Raw genomic sequence first — 21,427 nt, 5'->3', positions numbered from 1 at the left:
GATCTGACTTCCTGCAACTTGAGCCCATTATTCTGTGTCCTGCACTCTGGGACAATCAAGAAGAGATCCCAGCCCTCCTCTGTGTGGCAATCTTTCAAGCACTTGAAGAGTGCTGTCATCTCTCCCTTCAGTCTTCTCTTCTCCAGGCTAAACATGCCCAGTTCTTTCAGTCTCTCCCCATAGGACTTTCTTTCCAGTTCCCTGAACATTGTTGTTGCCCTCCTCTGAACCTGTTCCAGTTTGTCTGCATCCTTCTTAAAAGTACGGTGTCCAAAACTCGACGCAGCACTCAAGATGAGGCCTAACCAGGGCTGAATAGAGGGGAACCGTACTTCATGGGATTTGGAAACTACGTTTCTGTTAATGCAGCTTAAAATAGCATTTGCCTTTTTTGCAGCCGCATCACACTGTTCACTCATATTCAGCTTGTGATCAACAACAATCCCAAGATCTTTCTTGCATGTAGTATTGCTGTCATGCCTCCATCAGATGAGTCATCAGAGGATGAGGAGGAGCAAGGGATTGGCACAGCAGACCCAGGAGAAGGAACAAACAGCTCCAGACCCTCCACCACTGGAAGATGTTCCAGATACAGCGGGGGGGGGGCTCAGTCAGACTCAGGGAGTGAATAGGAGGCCTGTCTACTCCCTGCCGAGCAAAGACGCCTGCAAGCAGCAGAGCAATGTAGGTGTTCTGGCCATTTAAGGCTACAACCGCCTAGGAGTTGAAGGGCCGATTGCTAGCACCTGAACTAGGAAGGGGAGCTTAAAAGGCAGTGAGACACCATTTCCCCTTGGCTGGAAGCAATGTCAAGGTACCAGGATCAGACCCTCGCCAGCTGTGCCTTTAAACCTGGATTCCCTTGTTAGAATCTTGGACCCTGGTTGGTTCACTGACTTTTGGAAGACGGCTGCCATTTGGAAGACAACCTGGTACGTGCACTGAGACTCCTTGACCCTCTTCTTTGCTTACCTGCTTTACAACCAAGCCCCTGCATAGGCTGCTGCCGGCTAATTGTTTTACAGCACCATATATCACCCCGGTGCAGCTGGCAGAGGCTGATAGTTGCTGAGCCAAGTATAACTCTTATAACTCTGCATTTGGTTTCTTTTTCCTAGGTGTAGAACTTTGCATTTATCACTGTTAAATTTCATTCTGTTGTTTTCAGCCCAATGCTCCAGCCTATCAAGATCCCTTTGAATTTTGTTTCTGTCTTCCACGCCATTAGCTGTTCCCCCCAATTTTGTATCATCTGCAAATTTGATAAGCATTCCCTGCACCTCCTCATCCAAGTCATTAATAAAAATGTTGAAGAGCACTTGGCCCAGGACTGAGCCCTGCTGTACCCCACTTATTACCTCCCCCCACTTTGAGAAGGAATTATTGATAAGCACTCTGAGTACGATTCTGGAGCCAGCTCTGGATCCACCTGACAGTTGTTCCATCCAGCCCACATTTAGCTAGCTTGCTAATCAGAATATCATGGGGCACTTTGTCAAAAGCTTTGCTGAAGTAGAGATATATTATGTCCATATCATTTCCACTGTCTACCAAAGGGTTATCCAATCAAAAAATGAGATGAGTCGTCTGGCAGGACTTATTCTTAATAAATCCATGTTGGTTTATAGTAATTACTGCATTGCTTTCAAGGTGCTTACAGTTTGACTGCTTTATAATCTGCTCCAGAATTTTCCTGGGGTTTGATGTCAGGCTGACTGGTCTATAGTTCCCTGGTTCCTCCTTTTTGCCCTTTTTGAAGACAGGGACAACATTAGCCCTCCTCCAGTCATCTGGCACTTCACCCGTCCTCCACAATTTCAAAAAGATAATAGACAGTGGTTCCAAGAATTCTTCAGCCTGTTCCTTCAACACTCTTAAGATTGGGCTCTGCAGATTTGAACACGTTCAATTTGAATAGGTATTCCTTTACCATTTGTCTATCAATTTCAAGCTGCAGTCCTGCTCCTTCAACTTCCCATTTGTCAGGAGAACACTGAGCCAAAGTAGGAACTGAGCACTTCTGCCTTTTCTTTGTCATCTGTTATCATTTTGCCATCCTCACCGAGTAGCTGTACCACCACTTCTTTTCTCTGTCTTTTACTATGCATGTACCTAAAGAAAGTTTTTTGGTTGCTTTAGCCTTCCCAATGACATCCCTTTAATTCCATGCTACCTGTCTGTTGCTTCATGGCCTGGCTCTCCTTCCACTTTCTGTATGTGTCCTTTTTTTGTTTTCAGGTCATCTTTAAGCTTTTTGTTAAGCCGCATTGGCTTCTTCTGCAGTCTTCCCCCTTTTTGCCTTGATGGAATTGCTTGCCATTGAACCTTTAGAGCCTTTCCTTTTTTAGAGACTCCCACCCATCTTGGACTCCTTTTCTCATTAGGATCGCTTACAATGGAACCTTACTTACCATTGTTCTGAGTTTATTAAAATTGGCTTTCCTGAAGTCAAGAGATTTTGTATAGTTACTCTCAGCTTTTGCTTCCTTTAAAATCAAGAACTCAAATATAGCATGGTCACTTTCCCCCAGAGTTTCCATAACTGCCACTTCATCTGTCATCTCTACGGGTTAAAAGCAAGCCCCCCATTACTACTACATCATGCCTCCTCAGAACATTGGCAATTTGCTTTGCAAAAGTTTCATCCTCTTCTTCTCCTTGATTAGTTGGTCAGTAGTAGACTCCAACCATCATGTTCCTTTTATTCATTGCCCCATTTATTTTAATCCAGATACTCTTGGTGGAGCTACCAAGCTCATCCTCCTGTATTTATGTGCAGGGATATATATTTTTAACATATAGCGCAACTCTGCCCCCTTTTCTACTCCTTCTGTTCTTTTTGAACAAATTATATCCTTCAATTGCTGTATTCCAGTCGTGGGAATCATCCTACCAAGTTTCAGTTATACCTATCAAGTCATATTTACTCTGTTGTATTAAGAGTTCAAGTTCAACCTGTTCACCTGAGCATTAGTATACAGGCACTGAAGACCATGTGATTTATGGCTTGGCTTCCTTCCTACATTTTTATGAAACTATTACTGGGGCCCATTAGAGCCATTCTCTCAGTTCCTGTTACCATGCTCAAGCCTTTGTTAGTCATTACGTCCAGGTTTATGTCTCCCTCCCCCTTAGGATTCAGTTTAAAGCTCTCCTGATGAAGTTCTTCATGCTGTGGCCAACCACATTCTTCCTAGCCCTTGTGAGGTGTAACCCATCACCTGCCAGCAGCCCATCTTCCAGGAAGCATAGCCCATGGTCCCAGAATCATCTGTAAGCAATTTGTTCAAATTAAAAAACAAAAGCTGGCCAAATATAAAAAGTATAAATAAGACACCTGTCCTCTGACTATATGTGAATTCCACACAGCTATTTCAAAATCCACAGTATTATACGTTAATATGTCAAATTTCATCTAAACTTTCAAGGGTTATATTAAGATGTATCTAGTTCAGTATTCTGCCTCCAGTAGCAGCATCCACATGCCTCTGGGTATTCACAAGCATGGCTTGATAGCAGTTGTTTGTCCCCACCATCTTGTATTCTGACGTATAGCACGTCTAGATGAGGTTTCCTTCTTAGCTAGCAACCACTGATAGAACTGCCCTCCATGAATTTGTCTATTCCTTTTTGAAAGCTGTCTAAAGCCCCCTACAGACCTTGTTTAGTGTACAGATGAATGCATGGAGGAAGTATTGAGAGGAGTACACCTGCTAGCCCTTCTTCACAGATTTGCTTGCTAGCCCAGCTCCCATAGATTCAAGATCTCATATGTAGATGTACATGAATATACAGTAACACAAGTGGGCTCTGATTGTCAGATGTGTAATCACATTTTTTGCAACATATGGATTGTGCAATAAGATCCTATAAAGTAGGATGCAGTATACACCAAGGCCCCTGGGCAGACAGATTCTGCGATGTGTGGAGGTTAGAGATGAGACCATCAGGCAGAATTCCACCCCCAATATCATATATCAGATGTACCCAGAACAAATGCCTGCACAGGGCTTGAGCTAGTTGCCACATCTTGTGTTAATGAATTCTGTTAAGTGGTGAGAAAATAGGTAGTTTTATCTTGTCTCCAGTGGAGTTAAAGGGAGTTAAAGGCAGTGATCATCTTCCAATCTTGAAGAATGTTCATGCTATAAGATTTGTCTAAGTTAACATTTCTGTGATTAGTCCTAAGTATATTTGGAAATTTCTTTTGTCTGACCAAATTCAAACATTGTATGGATAGTTCCAGAAATGGTTGCTTATGCATTACAACAATTATGATATCTGAGTGATAGACAGGGATGCCAAGTTTTACAACAATTTTATGGCCGTGGCATATCTTGTTTGTTCTTGCCCTCTGTTTGTAGTAATAATTATGTAGATTAACCTCTTATGGGGAGGGGCCAATCTGTGGAAGAAATTATGCCTTGGGACAGGAGATGGACTTGAAGGGTCTCTGTCTCTTCAAGATCTATGATTCTGTTAACCGATAAATCAAATTAGGAAAATCTGGGTTTCCATTTTAAAAAGTACAGATCCAGCCTTATGACTGGAAGGAAATGTATGACAACATGATTTTGGTATGCAGCCCAAAAGCTGAAGCGCCAGAAACATAGCCAAAAATCCACAGAACCATAGTTTAAAATATATGATATTTAAGCACAAAATTATATACTTTTATGAGTCTGTCCTGCAAGTTCAGAGAGAGCTTTATTCTAAACTATTAAATCAGCATGCTTTAATTACATTCCCATTATCTACTCCTTTCCCTTGGCTTCCCACCCTGATCATATCATTGACTTCTTATTAACTTTCTTTTTTGTCTCCTCTCTCTCCCCCCCCCCCCCAACTTGCTCTAGGTATCAAACTGGTTTGGAAATAAGCGAATCCGGTACAAGAAGAACATAGGTAAATTTCAAGAGGAAGCCAATATTTATGCTGCCAAAACGGCTGTCACTGCTACAAATGTGTCAGCCCATGGAAGCCAAGCTAACTCACCCTCAACTCCCAATTCAGCTGGTTAGTTTTTTTTCTTTTGGGTTGTTATTGTTCTTTCCGTTTTTTCTTCTGTGGGACTTTATTTGCTTTTAGTATCAATGTATGTTTCTCGTTTGCTTTTTAATTTGGTTTCCTCTTTGGTTTGTTCACTTTTTGGGCAACATTTAGGATATTTTGTTCCTGTTTGTTTTTTCTGTTTCTGAAGGCAATGTAGTCATGCTGTGTAATTAAAAGTAATGTTTTGGGAATTTTTGCATGGATAACAGAAATATCACTGGGTGACCCTGATAAGTAAGCCACATTCAGGGGGTACAGTCCACCAGGAAGTCCTCCTGTGCAAGCTACATTGAAATGAATGGGAGCTGCAGATGAGCACTTAATGTCTTGGTGGGGCTTTGTTCATGATGTCCCCCAGTCATGCTGTTTTGGACCTGTGTTGTGTGAACCTTATCTCTAGATTATTGCTTGCTTACTCTATGGCTCACCTACAAGTATGTCCTGTTTTGTGTAATTTTATTTTGATTTACTATCAGACATGCCAGAGTGCTTTTTACTCCATGGAAATTCAAACATGGTTTGTTCCTCTGCTTTTCCAAGGTGTGGTTTTGTGCTTCTCATATTAGTTATGCAAGAGACAAATTAGTTTTAGCTGCCTTGACTGTTGTTTAGAAGGCAAGGTGGAAATTTTGGAAATAAATTAACCCAATAAATAATTTATTTGATCTGATTTCATATTGTAAAGAAATTTGATCAGGCTCAGTGTTTCACATTTGCATCATGTTAGATAATTGTTTATTACAAATTGTTTCTTGTAAGATGTGTTATAATTTCCTGGGCCTTGGAAAATTTGCAGCAATCGTTTTTTCAGCTTGAGGACCAATTTGTGAACAAATGTTTACCATGTGGCTTTTTAGGGTGAATGCCAAATAGGCTGTGGTTTCAAAGTCTTTTTCTAGGTTCTAAAATGACATGGGATACAGCGGAATACAAGGCATTTATGTAAAGCAGCCAACAAGCTGTGTATGTAGTCCCAGGTGAGAGCTTTATAAGTCACGTCCAATATTTTTGCTCCCTAGAGCTAGCCACTTCCTTCACTGGAGGAGGGAGAAGTACCATCTGCCTTGGAGTGGTGTGTTCCCTCCTTAAGAGGCCCTCCGTGGACCCAGAAGTATTAAACAACTATCGCCCAGGTGGTGAATATCTTCTTTGGGGGCAAGGGTGCTCAAGAAGGTGCCAGCATTCCAGTTTCAGGCATGCTTGGAGGAAACTGATTACTTAGATCCATTCTAGTCTGACTTCAGGCCTGGCTATGGCACTGAAACTGCCTTGGTCACCCTAATTGATCTCTCTGCAGCTTTCAGTACTGTTTATCATGATATTCTTCCAGAACATCTCAAGGAGATGGGAGTCAGGGGCACTGTGCTTCAGTGGTTCTGCTCCTACCTCCAGAGCAGTTTCCAGAAAGTAGTTGTGTTTGGCACCATGGGAGCTGTTCTGTAGCATTCCAGAAGGTTCCATCTTGTCCCCCATGCTATTTAACATCTGTATGAAGCAGAGACAGCTTCAATATGCATCAATATGCAGATGGCACCCAGCTCTCTCTCTCTCTCTGTTCCATTTGAATTTGGGGGGAGGCTGAGGAATTAGACCAGTGCATGGAGACAGTGATGGGCTGGCTGTGGACCAATAATTTGGACTGGAATCCTAAAAAGACAGAGGTGTTTTGTGTACCAAGCTCTCAAGTCCAGGAGGTGGGCAGATGGCCTGTTCTGGACAGGATTGCACTCCCCTGGCAGGAGCAGGTCCATAGCTTGGGGGTACTCCTTGATTCAACACTGTCATTGAACACTCAGGTGGCCTCTGTGGCTAGGAGTGCCTTTTTCCAGCTACAGCTAGTTCACCAGCTACACTCCCTTTTGAACAGAGATGACTGGGCCAGACTGAACTATTTCAATGCAACTCTGTATGAAGCTACTCTAGAAGATGACCCAGAAACTTCAGTTGGTCCAAAATGCAGTGGCCAGATTACTGGATGGGATTCCATGTAGATTTCATATAACCCCTGTTTTAAAACAGCTGCATTGGTTGCTAATTCGTTTTGGGGCCCGATGCTAGATGTTCACATTTAAAGCCTAAATAGCCCTGCCCCTGCAGTTGCCATAGTCCAAAGGAATGTTTCACATGTAGGACCTTCTGATCCTTTAAGAGTGAGCAGGTCAGAGCTTGAATTAGTGTGTGAAGTAGGTTGTCATGGCCTCTGGAGCCACAGGGCTGGCAAAGTCTGACGCCATTATTTCTGGTGCTTACCGCATCTTGTCCTCATTAAGGCAAAAGTGGAGACGTCCCAGAAACCAAATCTCACAGGTAACAATATGCAGTTACTTCACAAATTAACAATCTGTTTCTCGCTACTTTTGAAAATTGAGAATATGTTTTGGCTTATTGACTTATCATTTACTGTCTTGCTCATTGATTTAAAAGATCCAGCTTGGTAATGTAGGTGTTATACAAGAAAGTCAAACTTCTTATTTGCTGTGCTCCCTGGCCTGTGAACAGCAGCCATAAACAAATCTAGACTCGCCCTTTCGTGTTGGCAAGGAGCGAAATTCATGGAAAACTTTCACAAGACCACATTTCCTGTGGGTTTTCCTATGGGATGATCCCACAAGCCTCCTTGTAATAGGAGTAGTTCTTTAAAGTACTGCCTCCTGGATAAGAGAAGTAATTTTGCTTGGCCTGATTTCATGATAGCCCAGAATGGCAGAAATATTTGGGGCTGCTTCACACATTACATTTTTCAGCATACACCTGAGATGTTTTAAATGTACATCAAAAAATTGTAAAGTGTGAATGCAGCAAAGACATATTTGCAGAGAAATGTAAGTTTCAGGGACTGTTATTAGAGAGCCCAAAGTGGCTTCATTTCCCTGTTGGAAGTATACCTGGATTTGTTGCTGTGTAATGTTGAAATGACTCCCTTCTTAGTGGAAGGAAGACAAGGGAGAGTTAAGGATGTGCAGAAGCCTTCTACAGAAATAGAAATGGACATTCTGTTTGCAGGACTGGCCTTAACAGCAGGAGCTTGTGTCAGGGGCATGCAGAAGGCCATTCATTAATATTGGTACCTCCCAACACTCAGGTCTCCAAAGCCTTTCACTCAGGCACCTGTTTTGGTAGTTTTGATTATTTTGATTCAAGCTGAAAAGCTGCTGCTAATTATCTTGGAAGCTGACACCTGTGTGACACCCTCAGCCTTGTTGTGAGTTGTGATGAACATGAATTGAGCCTATTAGTCTCTTGGCCAACTGCTCTCTCCCCTTACCCCTACCTACTTTCCCACCTAGCTGGGTTCATGTAAATGAAACTCTGTTGATCTCTCCAGAGTCCTTCCTTTCCATTGCATTAACACACCATTTTATTTTTCCTCTGACTGCACATTTTAGATTTCCCTTTCTTCATTTCCGAAAACCACCTCCATGTCTCTCCAGCTGACACCGTCTTAGACTCTCATCCTGCTTCTATGTAGCTCCTCTGATTGTCTCCTTCTCCCCTGCAGTGTAAATCAATCACTCTTGGCAAACGGCTGCTTCCTCCTCATCCAGGTGCACTTAAGGCAGCATCTTCCATATAGCCCTGAAAACAACTAAATTGTTGGTTTTTCAATAATTTCAACAAGAGTTAGACAGAACTAGGTCTCTCACTTTACCTTGCTCTGAATTTAACTGGATTTGTTAAATTTCATGAAATCTGGGTCTCTTTTCTGCCCTGAAACAGTTTTTGGTTGTTCTTTTTAAGTACCACAATGTTTCCTTTAAGGAGCTTACCTTAGGATGTAATGTCTAGGAGGTAGTGGGAGAGGGTGAATTATAGTAAAAGAGGGCATAGCAAGTGAAATGTGAATATAAATGTTTCCGTATTGGTTTAAAAAATCATCAAAGTATTTCCTTTCTACTTGATTCCTTTGTAATAGAGGTCCACAATCTGAAAGATGGAAGGAATTAAATATTGATATCATTTTATTGGATTCAATAAAATCCAAATGTCACTGTAATTTCTTCTAACAGAAATTGCAAGAAATGAGGGCAGATACTAGAATTATTTTGCTCCACTTGTTTTATATTTTTCTTGTGGAGTGAAGACATTATCTCTAACAATTTTCACTGCTCTGGTCCATGCAGCACACAGTTCAGCTGAGAGCAAAAAGACCTAAGAATGTTAGACCTGTGGTCCATCTTGCTCAAACCTTAAGGAACTAAGATTAACTTGAAAATAAATATGGAAGTCATACCCCCTAACCTATAAATTCTGATCCTAATCCCAGGTATATCAGGGGTAGGCTATAGCGACTCATTGGATAAGGAAAGAGCACTCTGCACATGCTCAAAATGTTGTTTATTCATGCGTTATTGAGATGTACCTCAAACAAAGCCCTGGGACTCAGGCAGGTACCATAGAAAAAGTTCACAAACCAAGTATCTGAAGTCATTTATGCTAGTGGCCATCACAACAGAATAATTCTAGAATAAATTAGGTGTTACTTTCCCCTTCTTCTGGCTCCAGATAGGGAAGAAAAGAGAACATTTGGAGACAACAGCTGAGAAGCCAGCCAAGGAATTTGGTTTGTGTTTTGACCATTCCTGCATGACAAAAGACCCTTTTTTTTCAATCTCCTTCTCCTGCACAATTCTTAAAGATGTAAGTAATGGAGAAATAATATCAAACACAACTGAAAATGAAGTGGAAAATTGTTAAGGAATATATTTTTGCTTTCAAAGCTCAGTTGAATGAATTATACCCCACAAATTCTGGAACTAGGATATATTATGTATTCATTGTCCTAAATTTAGTTAGTTTGAACTAGAATTGCCAGTGAATTTAAAATGGAATTTCAAGGTAAAATTTCAGCAGACATTTCTAGGAAATTTGAAGGGAGGCAAAAAGAGAAATAGGACTAACAACAATGTCAGGAAACATTTATTTTTTCACAGATCCCTTGGAATAGTAGTGTACAGGTCACCTTGCCTGCTGCCCCATTAGAACCTCAGTTGAATGATGTGAAGTTCTTTGCCAGTATGCAAGAAATACAGTATAAATAAACATCATTGCATGGAGATCATAGAGAGTCCCAGGAAAAGTTGTCCTCTAGACCAGTACTCAAGAAAACATGGGGGATTGTATTTTTAGGTGGAGTCCCTTGCCTTCTAAACATTGTGCAAGATAAGATGTCTTTGACTGTGTGGAAGGCAGAGAGTCTTTGCTTTGCTATTACTCCTTCTCCTACTCCATTGCATTAACCCATCAATACCATTGTTACTTTGAATGTCAGTTTGTGACTGTTTCCTTTGCCCTATCAATGCAACATCTGTCAAATAGGTGCCATTTCTACTTATTTGTGGGGATATTTTAAAATACAGCCAAGAGTGAAATAGCTCTTCCACTCAAACACAAACTAAAAGGAAGGCAGGAAGGCATGCAGCTTTCCTAGGGTCTCTTCGTGATGATATCATTGGCTTGCTGCATGACCTTGAAAATCCAGATCATTTATTGAAGCCATCTGTTAAGGAGATAAAAAACATACTTTTTTCAATCCCATGGCATTCCTGTGAGACTTAATTAATTACAGTTGGCAAGTGCTTTATATGCTCAGAAGATGGGTGTCATGTAAAGCAAAATACTGATATAATCATGCCATTTTTTGCATCATAAAAGTACTTTAGTATAGTACAGTAATGGGAGATCTTGAAAAGTATTCAAGACAATTTCCAGTAGATTATCTATTTCAAAACTGTGACATGCGATGTGAGATAGATATAGATATGTGTGTAGTGTCTATCACTGCTCAGCACAGCTTACAACAATTTAGAATCACAATATCATATAATACAATAAAAACACATTAATAATACATTAAAATAGAATAAAAGTAAAGATCACAGATAAAATATGACCTTTACAGCAGACACTTAGCAGGTAAAAGACTTTATGGAATAAAAATGTATTTACTAACCAAGGCAAAGCAGCTAGAGGGGGCCATCTACACTTCATGGGACAAAATGCTTCATGATATTGATGCAGCCACTGAGAAGGCCCTATCCCTTGTTCCCATCAACCATTTCTCTTCCCTAGGTAAAACACAGAAAAGTCCTTCTGTTGTTAAGGAGTGGGCAAGATGGCATGTGAGGAGGCAATCCCTCAGATATCTGTAATCCATGATTATATCCATATGTCTTTCTTTCTTTCTTTCTTTCTTTCTTTCTTTCTTTCTTTCTTTCTTTCTTTCTTTCTTTCTTTCCAGTTTCAGGGACTTTTCCCTGAAGTCAATGGGAATCTTTCCATTAGTTTCAGGAGACTTTGAAGAATTTCTTAGCCCTTGCTAATTATTGTGATATTCTAGAATCTCTCCTTCAGGAGGCCTTTATATGGGACCAAAAAGGACGTTGTGAGGCCTGAGAAGGGGATATATTTGCATGGAAACTCACCATTGGTCTGTTTTTTCCACCTCAGATGGCTGTACTCTTCAGATAAGCCTCCCCAATTTGCTTTAGGAGTAAGGGTTTAGCCAAAAGGTTTGCAAAACTAAAGTACAGTCAAAAGTTCACAGAGCTTCTATCTGTATTTCACTATTGGGCAGCTCCAAAAAACCACACATAGTAATTTTGTTACTTCCACATGGAAATATTTAACAGCTTGGCGTTGCAACAGTGCAGTGTAGCTGACCTGGGCCCCTGAAGTCTCTCCCTTCAAGCCTAATGTCATGCTTAGAACTAAACCTTGCATGCTGAGCATTTTCATATTTAACATCAGTTGCACGAGAGTTTCAAAATAATCCCTTCCTTCCAGTCTTTCGCATGCAATTAGGTTGACATTTCAAAGGCACATGTGGGAGGGGGGATGTATTGTGAAAGCTGACAGGGAGTTATGGCTGGAATAACTTTTTTCACTCTCGTGGTAGTTGAAATTATTCAGGTAACATGTGCATCTAATGAGTTCCGGATTTTGCACTGATACAAATACAGCAAGAGACACTGTGGCCCATTTTTTTCTTTGCCCAATAGACGGTACATTATGTGCTGCTCTGGAAATGTGGTGTGCCAACGATTCTATTAGAAATTTGCGGCTCTTGTTTCTATGCTGACATTTTGCTATCCTACCATCTGGTAAGGATAAAGTCATTGTGGGCTGTCACCTGAACCCCTTCTGAACCTGGCAGTGTCTAAGCACATTCCACATACATTTTCTATTCATCTATATCTGTGGGAGGCATCTTTTGAAAATAATAAAACTGCTTTCTAGACATTGCAGCTGAAAATATCACAGCTTGCTAAGATATTAGCATGCTATCCATAACAACAGAGCAATTTCCTACCCATAAAACAGGAACTATGTGTTATACCACACATCAGTAAACAGAACACTGTTGAAAAGTAGTTGTTGGAGGGCAAGTTTTTTTGAGATGTAATGTTTACAGCTCTTACAGTGCATCCTCTCTCTTTCCTTTTTTTCATTTTAATTTGCTTGCTCTGTCCTTCATGCTACTAACCTGACTGTATTGTTTCCTGTTTGAGATTACTTTGCATGCCATTCCTTCTCCTTGGCTGACAGGCGTGTGGTCGATCCTCTTCTATGATTCAGGTGCCTCACTCTTTCCTTTCCAGGTTCTTCCAGTTCTTTTAACATGTCAAACTCTGGAGATTTGTTCATGAGCGTGCAGTCACTCAATGGGGATTCTTACCAAGGGGCCCAGGTTGGAGCCAACGTGCAGTCACAGGTAGGGATCCATCGGATGTACTGCCAGTGAATGCATCAGTATCAGAATGAAGAGCCTTTGATCCTATTGGCTTTCCCCATTCCTGTTCCAAGAGAAGAATCGAAACTCTGTAACCAACCTAAACCTGTCAAAACCAAAACCAGCATTTTTTAAAATTGTCTTCAGGGATGTTGCCCACACTTCGTGAATGCATTTGGCTCTGGCTTGTTAGTATCAGTGAGAAGAAAATAAAGATTTCAGTGAAGCTTGCAAGGTGCAATGTGCTTATTGGATTTTCTAAGAGAAAGGATGAGAAATTTGTACTTAGGGTTTTTTTTCAAGACATGCATATTTTCATATTCTGCAAGAGAACGGTGCTGAACTACAGAAGCTTTCCCTTTCCCATTTGAATGTCAAACTACATCTAGCCCCCCTATCCTAGAAGCTAGTTTGACAGTGAAGAGTGTGGGAAATCAGCTCTGGAATATAAACTACTTTTTTAATGCAGAGATTACAACAGCAGGTGCTGCAATTCCAGCTTCTTAGATATTTGCAACCTCTTCCGGAGTTTTCTTTTACCCCTGCCCCATCCCATTGGCACTCTATATAATGTTGCCAACCACCCAAACATTTCATCTTGTGACAATGTGCATTTAAAGCCAAGCTAGGTTGCAAAGCTACCCTGAATGCATGCTAGATGGCAGGTGGCCTAGGGTGGTCAAGAAGGATTAATGGTCTTGAGGTATATGGAGTTGATCCTCATATTGCTCACTCATATCAGGTTCACTCTCTTCAGTTGCTGGTAGCACTGAGAAACCTCGAGGTGAATGGCTGATTGGTGGATAGCAGGGGTGACAGATTTGAAAGGAATATATTTCTTGCCCCCAAATAGGAATTGCTAACTCAACCAAGAACCTCCAAGCCTTCCCCTTGTATATTTTTCCTCCCCATCATCTGCTGCACTGCAAAGAATTCAGCATGGACTGCCGCTGCTGCTTGCTATCAGGGATTTTGGCAGTGGGTAGGGATACAGGTGGAAGGGAGGCTACTTCACTGATTGTTTCTTGGAATAAATACTGGGAAATCCTGACTATGGTCCTTTACTCATATTTTATTGACCCTCCAAATTAGTCTTGCCTTTTAACATCTGCATTCCTAATTCTCTCTTTATTGTTGTTGATCTGTTTAGGTGGATACCCTTCGCCATGTTATCAGCCAGACAGGAGGATACAGTGATGGGCTCGCAGCAAGTCAGATGTATAGTCCACAGGGCATCAGTGTAAGAAAAAAAGGATTCCTTTTTCTTCTTCTCTTTTTTTCTTTTTTCTTCTCTGACTCTCAATTATTTCAAAGCCATAGGGCTCAGAATGCCACTTAGTAGGACTTGTCTTAGCTTTATGGTCACTTAGTTTATTGCTTCTGTATCAGTCATGCCAACGGCAGAGTTCTATCTGCAAAAAAAGTGGCAATTGGGCAGGCCTCATGCAGGCAGCTGATGTCTAGAGCTGTTCAGACACAATCAATATTCACATAGCACTTGCGGCCACTTGTGTTCTGCTGATAGGAGCCACTAAACAGGTGACACCTAGTAGAGTATGTCACCACAAACCAGGAGCTAAACATCTCCAGCAAAAAGGCCAAGGGCTGAAGCCCACTGCAGCTAGATCCAAAAATAGTGTGGGGCCCTCTCCCATTCTAAAAGCCAGAAACTGAGGAGGAGGAGGAGGAGGATACTAATAATACAAAACTTACAATAAGAAAAAAGAGGGTTGGGCTGGAGAGGAACATCTGCGTTGCGCTGGCGATTCCTCACTAACATGAAAATTCATAGCGACAAGCTGTGTTGTACAGAGTGAAATCAATCAGACAAACAGAAGGAGAACCAAGTGTAGATTTGGGACAGCAATCCAACTTCATTTCTCAGAGCAATCATTTGCCATCTCAGTGGTGATGACAGCAAGCTGGGACAAGAGGGCAGCCTGGAAAGGGCGGTTGCTATACACAGTGTCAGGGGGCTCTTAGAGGTCAGAAGAAGAGTTACGCTCAAGGATTGAACTGAAAATGCTGGAAGGATGAAACATGGTTGTGATGCTTTGGCTTTCAGTTGCATGGATGCCTTGGACATGGGCAGTATCTGTTGGGGTGGTGGCAAAGGGCAGTGCAAGGTTTAGAGGCTTCCCTCCTACCTACTCCAGATAACCTACATTATTCATGGCAGTGCTCAGCAAATCAAGTCTTTTCTCAGTGCGGATTGTACAGCATACCACCATTGTTCCTGCTAGGCATTCTCCATGAGTTCAATTTTGAAATGAAAGCAAGCACTGAGATCAGATATGATGGGAGGGACAACATTAGAACACCTTGCCAACACCACATTTCTCTCTTACCCTTTTTGTTCAAGATCAGAGGCAGTAAAAGACAAGTGCATAGATACTCAAGTTAGGTTGAAGCACTGCAGGTTGAGTAAGAATTGTTCATATGGATGTGTATGACTTTTGTTTTGGTGGCGGGGAGGATGTTATTAATCATGTGCTAGACAGGGTGACTCAGAGTCAAAATACACCATACAGGATGGGGTAATAGATTGAAAGCCAAGTTAGATATGATGAGATCAGTCACCTGTGTTGTTCACCTGTCTGCCTGATTCACATATTTGTGGTCTATTGCCAAAATAAAGCACAGACACCGTTCATTGGGTTCAATCATGGGCCACTTTATTGAGTATAATCCAATTAAAATATGAACCTGCAGAGGGGATCTTAAGTGCAGGTGCATCCTGATGAGCCAGGCAAAGCCTGCTTGCAGCTGTAGGGCAACCAAACCCTGCCTGAGCCAGGGGCTTCCCTTTGCCAGACCCCCAGCTCAGGCTACACCCTGAAGATGTGTAGGAGGTCCAACCCTTTGTCACTGCCCCTCAGAGCCCTGAAACTCCAAGCGGATGAGGCATGTTGGCCCCAAAGGTGGCCCGTATTCTGGCCCCAGGCCGTATAGCCCTGAGCTGCAGGCCTCGGACCACCTATCGCCCCCAAAGGTGCCTAAAGGTGTCACCTAGCTGTCCTTCCCCTTTTAACCTTTTCCCCCACTTCTTTGCTCAAGTGACCATTGATGTATTAACACTAAACAGACCAATCAGCCTATTATCCCCCGAGGCGCCCGTGCTAACCCTGGACCCTTTCCCATTAACCACAGTGTGGAGTAGGCAAAAGAAACCTGCCAGCAAAGTGAGGCAAGCAGGCCAAAAATTCCTAGTCAGCCCCGTAGCGACCAAACGAATCACACTGCATCAGAGGGAGGGTCAGGAGGGTGCCGCCAAAATTCAAAGGAAGGCAGGAAGCTGGCATCATATGTTTAAATACCCTTTGGCTGCCCTGCCTCCTAGATAGCCTGTATTCTGCCCCGGGCCATATAGCCCTGAGCTGCAGGCCTCGGACCACCTATCGCCCCCAAAGGTGCCTAAAGGTGTCACCTAGCTGCCCTTCCCCTTTTAACCTTTTCCCACGCTTCTTTGCCACGAAAGGGGGACAAGCCTCTGCTTAGTCTCCCTTTACCCCACACCCAATAACAATCTCATGTAGGCCCCTCTGCAGGTCCGTCAGGAATATGTCATTGCCCACATCTGTCAAATGCACCCCGTCTTGCCGAAACAGCTCCAACCTATCATGCTATATCTTTGGGTGGTGAATGACAGAACCCCTAGAGTCCCTCAGAGCCTTCTGGATTTGCCTATTCACCTTTTTGCGGGTCCTGTCCATCCCCCGTGGGTCACCAGTGCAATTCCATTTCCTGTGCAACAGGATGTCCAACCATACCAAATGCACCCCTGGTCAGCGATGTGCAATGGCCCGGAGGTCCCTACATGCCTGCTCAATTAGGGCCTTGCCCTTCAACAGACCCAGTCATTACTTGAGGTGGATAACGAGAAACTGGGGCACCACCTGCTCCAGTACCAGCTCAAACAATGCTGGTAGGAGCCTGTCCCAACACATCCCACGGCAGCCGAGCCACTGCACTGAGGCCCATTGACTGAGCCCCAGATGCGTACCAAAGCGAGACTTTGCCGTCCTGCGGCCTGCCCAGAAGACCATGCTATGGCCGCATAGGAGGATGTGCACCTGCCCCATTCTTTCGCAGAAGCCTGTCAAAACAACAACAACCAACGTCAGGATGCAGGGTAGCCATTAGCCGCTGGCCTTGTTCATCTCAACCAGTGGTCGAATATAAGTCTTATATGTGTCCGAGGACCATGTGCCCACCACCTGCAACCTCTCCTTGGGAAAACCCAGGTGGGCAGCGGTGGAGGCCGCACCTATCCGGAATGAGTGTGTCCCGAACTTATGCGGGTCCAAACCCAGGTTGCGTAGCATGGTCTTTGCTACTGTCCAAAACTGATGCCTGGTGAGGGGCTGGGCATCCCTATGTGCACTGCGATGGGCCACTCCTGGGCATAGCCCCTGGCCTCCCTGAAGTTTGACAGCTCCCTACCTGCTCCCTGGTAGCTGGCCATAGTGCTGGGTGCCACAGACAGGCTTATGGCCCTTTCTGATTCTGTCCTCCAATCTCCCATAGCGCTGGAGGGACAACGTCCGGCTGAGCCCTCGCCCATGGCACCAGCTGGTGAAACCTCTCCATCTGGTTCTGTGACAGAGCATCAGCGATACTGTTGTCAGTTCCTGGACCATGGCGTACCCGGAACTGGATATTATAGCAGAGTCATTGGAGCACAAATGCTTGCACAAGGCGCATAACATTGAGGTTTCTAGAAGACTGGGTGTTGATGACCGTAGGTAGGTTGTCGCACCAAAAGTGGACTACGGAATTACACAACTTGTCGGGCCAGAGGTGCACTGCCACACCAATGGAAAAAAACTCCAGGAAAGTAAGGTCTTGGGTTAACCCAGCCTGTGCCCAGTCCTGTGGCCAGCTGCCATGATACCATGAGTCGTGGAAAATGACCCCAAAACCACAGGAACCAGAGGCATCAGAGTTCACCTGAAGCTCGGTATCCAATAGGCGGTCCCTTCTCCATAAGGAAACCCCATTAAATTCCTGCAAAAAGATGGACCACACCGCCAGGTGGACACTAAGAGTAGCCATAACCTGCGCATGGTGCTGGGGTCGTGATAAGTGTCATATACGTGCTGCAGGAAAGTGCGTCTGGGCGCTACAACCCTGCACACAAAGTTCATGTGGCCTGCCAGCTCCTGGAGTGTGGACAACATCACCTTCCTGGACCCAACTACCTCTGAGATTTTCCCCTTAAGGGCCACCAGCTTATCTTGAGGTAGCCTACAGCACTGGGCCACGGTATCAATCTCGATGCCCAGAAAAGTGAGGGCGGTTGATGGACCCTCGGTTTTCTAGGCTGCGAGGGGGACACAGTTACCCTGCCAGCGCTGCGACATGGGCCATAAAGGCCTTACAGGTGCCAGAGCCTGCGGGGCCTGTAAACAGGAAGTCATCCAAATAATGCACCACTGATTGCAGGCCCGCCCACTCCAGGAAAGAGCTGAAGAGCTCAAAAACTGAACATGAAATTGAACAGCCCATAGGCAATGCCCTATCCACATAATATTCACCCGCAAAAGCAAAGCGCAACAGCTCGAAGTCCTGTGGGTGAACAGGGAGGAGACAGAAGGCTGACTTGATGTCACATTTTCCCATAAGGGCCCTGGCCCCGTAGTCCCTGACCATGCACACTGCCCTGTCAAATGATGTGTAGCGGACAGAACACAGGTCCAGTGGGATGCAGTCATTGACTGACTCACCCCGAAGAAAGGATAGTTGTTGTATTAGGTGAAATTCACCTGGTGCCTTCTTGGGAACGAGACCCAATGGGGAAACTCTGAGCGAGGGGATGGGTGGTGCCGGAAGGGGCCCAACACTCGGCCAGCCTTCACTTTCCCAATTTTTTCCCGAATGACCAATTCCCATCACTGACTTAAGATTGTGGGACATAAAAGGCTGCCTTGGACCCAAATAGGGGATTCGAAAACCCACTGTGAAGCCCTCCAGCAAAAAATGTGCATCCTGGACTAGGGGGTAAAGGCCAAGCCAGTGTTAGAGCTCAGCAAGTTTAACTGGGCTGGGGCCCTTTCCCCTGAGCTGTGCCTGCAGCTTCTGGCTTTCTCGGGCCTGTTGCCTCCCTGTTCCCACCCCTGAAGGGTCGGCCCCTGGGGCAGCTAGTGCAGACGTGGGGGCCCCCTTATATTGTGCACTCATGTCGGAATCTGCAGAGGCTCTGGCCACAGGAGCCGAACTCCCAGCAAAGCAGGTGGGGTTGAACCCCCTGCCCTGCAGGCCCACGGGGAGGAGCTGCTGCCACCTGCTGCACTATCTGACTGTCTGTCCTGTCACCAGCCACGGGCTTGGAGTGTGACATAAACTGAAGCCACAGGTCAGCCTCCATTTTGTCCCAGGAGACAAATGCCGCCCTCATATGCAACGCCTCATTGTAAGCAAGCCAAGCGCCCCCCTGGAACTCTGAATAACCTCGATATATGCTATCGAGGTATTTAATAAGCACTGAGCCTCTCTGTGGCTGTTTCTGCATCAGCACCCCCATGTATGTTAGGAATGCAGGCAGCCAGTTAGCCCAAGCGCTCTCTATGCATCGCCACTTGGGCTTATCTGGGTCTGCGTCCTCTCCCTTATCCTTATCCTTCTTAACTGGCTGCCTGTACAGAAGTGAGAATAGGTCCACATACTCCCCCCTCCATATTTTCTCCTTGGTGGCAGGCAGGAGGTGAAAACCCAGTGGGGCTGACATCTCTCCAAAAATGTATTTATTTATTTATTTATTATACTTGTATACCGCCCCACAGCCGAAGCTCTCTGGGTGGTTTACAGTAAGAGTAAAAGGTATGGCCCTGTCTCTAACTGAGCCAAGAGGGTCAGCAGCCTCTGTAAGGGGGGGGGATCGACGTCCCTGCAGGGGACTGCCACACTTGCTCAGAGGCCTCTCCCAGATGTTGCTGTGGCATACTATCCCCGCTAGTGGAGCAAAGGGCCAGTAGGGAAACCTCCATGGGGGCCAGCTCCACTGCGGCTGACCCTGCTGGTGTGCAGTAAAAGGTGACTCACCCAGCGCGCCGTCCAGTGTGGGCCCCCAGGAAGCCTGTGAAGTGGGAGCTGTTCCTGCTTCTGCGCTGTTGGTCCTCACATCTGCCCCTCAAGTGCGTCCAGTCGAGCTAGGATGCCATCAATAGCAGGCTTGTTGGCCCTGCTCACTGCACACTGTGTTTTCCCGCAGGATCGCTTAGCAGGTGCCTCCTTTGCCCTCCCTGGCACAGGTTGAGTCTGAGATGCATCAGGCTGGCATAAGCCATGCTCTAGCACTTCCATTCTGGCTAGGATGGCTTCCCATGGTGGCCCATCCTCCTTCTCCCCATCTACAGGTGCTGGAGGCAGGCGCCCACCCTTTGCCTTGGGGGCCTTGCCTTTCCCTTTTATCCCGCCTTGCCCTTTCTTGGGTGGCATCTTTAGCTGCCTCAAGCGAGCAGCGGCTTCCTGCCCACCCAAAGGCCTATGGCTTTCAGAAGAGAGAGGTGGGAACACACCCAAGCTGGCTTGGGCAGGGTTGAGTGGCTTCACCAGTGCTACTGCAGCCTATGGAGCCCCGGCCAATGGAAGCGCTGAGTGCTAGCCTCGTCGATCAGTTCGCCCTACCACCCTTGCTGTGGCTTGATTAGCCCCTCCTAGGACACCAGGCCGCCCAGCACGGGGGGGGGGAAGGCCCACCACCCACAGATGGTTCTGGCTCGCTCCACGTGCCACCGCACCCAGATGCCGCTGAGTGCCGGCTCCCTCCACATTCGCTGCCGGGGGGGGAGGAAGTCCCGCCGCACCCAGATGGTGCTGGTCAGCTGAGCAAGGGAGGCCTGGTGGGGAGAGCAGCTATTGGGGGGGAAGAGGGACATGGTTGCTCCCCCCCCGCTCTCAGACGGCCTGCGCGCTGCCCTCCCACCCACCAAAACAAGAAACGAATGAAAAAATCCGGCCAGGCAGCCGCCAAGCCTGCACGTCTCCTTGCTGCCGCCACAGAGTCCCTCTGGCGATCGCTGCCACCACCAGGAAAAGTTCCGAAAAGGATCGCTGGTTCACTGCTGAAGCAGAAGCCGCCAAAATTCAAAGGAGGGCGGGAAGCTGGCGGCGCAGGTTTAAATGCCCTTAGCCCGGTAAGTCCCAGGCACGCAGTGGGGAAAAGTGAGAGGTGGAAGAAGATCTAATTTTCACATCAAAAACCACACTCTTGAGGGGAGCTGCATCCCTCTCCCACTTTACCTTTGTCACGACAGGTACTCTTCCCCCAACCTAATCCCAGTACGTGAGGGGAACCAGACTGGGAGAAAAGTGCCTGAAAGGACAGAGTAGGAGAAGGTAAGGTAGAGAGATTGAGGGTTTGATGTTAAAATTAAACACCCCTTGCCCCCACATTGTGCTTCAGTGAGGCAGATTCATGAACATAAAATATGGCTTCCCCCTGTCATTTCCAATTTGACCTAAGGTGGTAGAATTCTAGTCTGTAGCATTTTAGACCGGAAGTGAGGAATATTATTTTTGAATGTTATCTTTTTAAAAAATATGACCCACCCTGTATTCCAAAGTGGTACAGTCCAGAATTCTTCTACTTTATTCTGCTTAGAACTAGAACTGTTCTAACTAATGTAGAAAGTCAAAGGAGTGATC

General features: G+C 45.1%; 1 protein-coding gene across 5 annotated transcripts in view; it reads left to right on the top strand.

Moving 5' to 3' along the window:
• Positions 1-21,427, top strand: part of PBX1 (PBX homeobox 1) — a 480,515-nt gene that overhangs the window by 417,040 nt on the left and 42,048 nt on the right. For 2 of the 5 annotated variants that reach the window (XM_061584450.1, XM_061584440.1), the window contains 3 exons: positions 4,857-5,016; positions 12,651-12,763; positions 13,932-14,021. In XM_061584450.1, the coding sequence (XP_061440434.1) occupies positions 4,857-5,016; positions 12,651-12,763; positions 13,932-14,021 (363 nt within the window). The remainder of the gene's footprint in view (positions 1-4,856; positions 5,017-12,650; positions 12,764-13,931; positions 14,022-21,427) is intronic. The other 3 variants (XM_061584480.1, XM_061584470.1, XM_061584460.1) reach the window with 2 other exon arrangements.

The sequence above is a fragment of the Rhineura floridana genome, chromosome 1 (genome assembly GCF_030035675.1).
Source record: "Rhineura floridana isolate rRhiFlo1 chromosome 1, rRhiFlo1.hap2, whole genome shotgun sequence".
NCBI classification, from domain to species: domain Eukaryota; kingdom Metazoa; phylum Chordata; class Lepidosauria; order Squamata; family Rhineuridae; genus Rhineura; species Rhineura floridana.
This window is presented reverse-complemented; position numbering and strand designations above follow the sequence as displayed.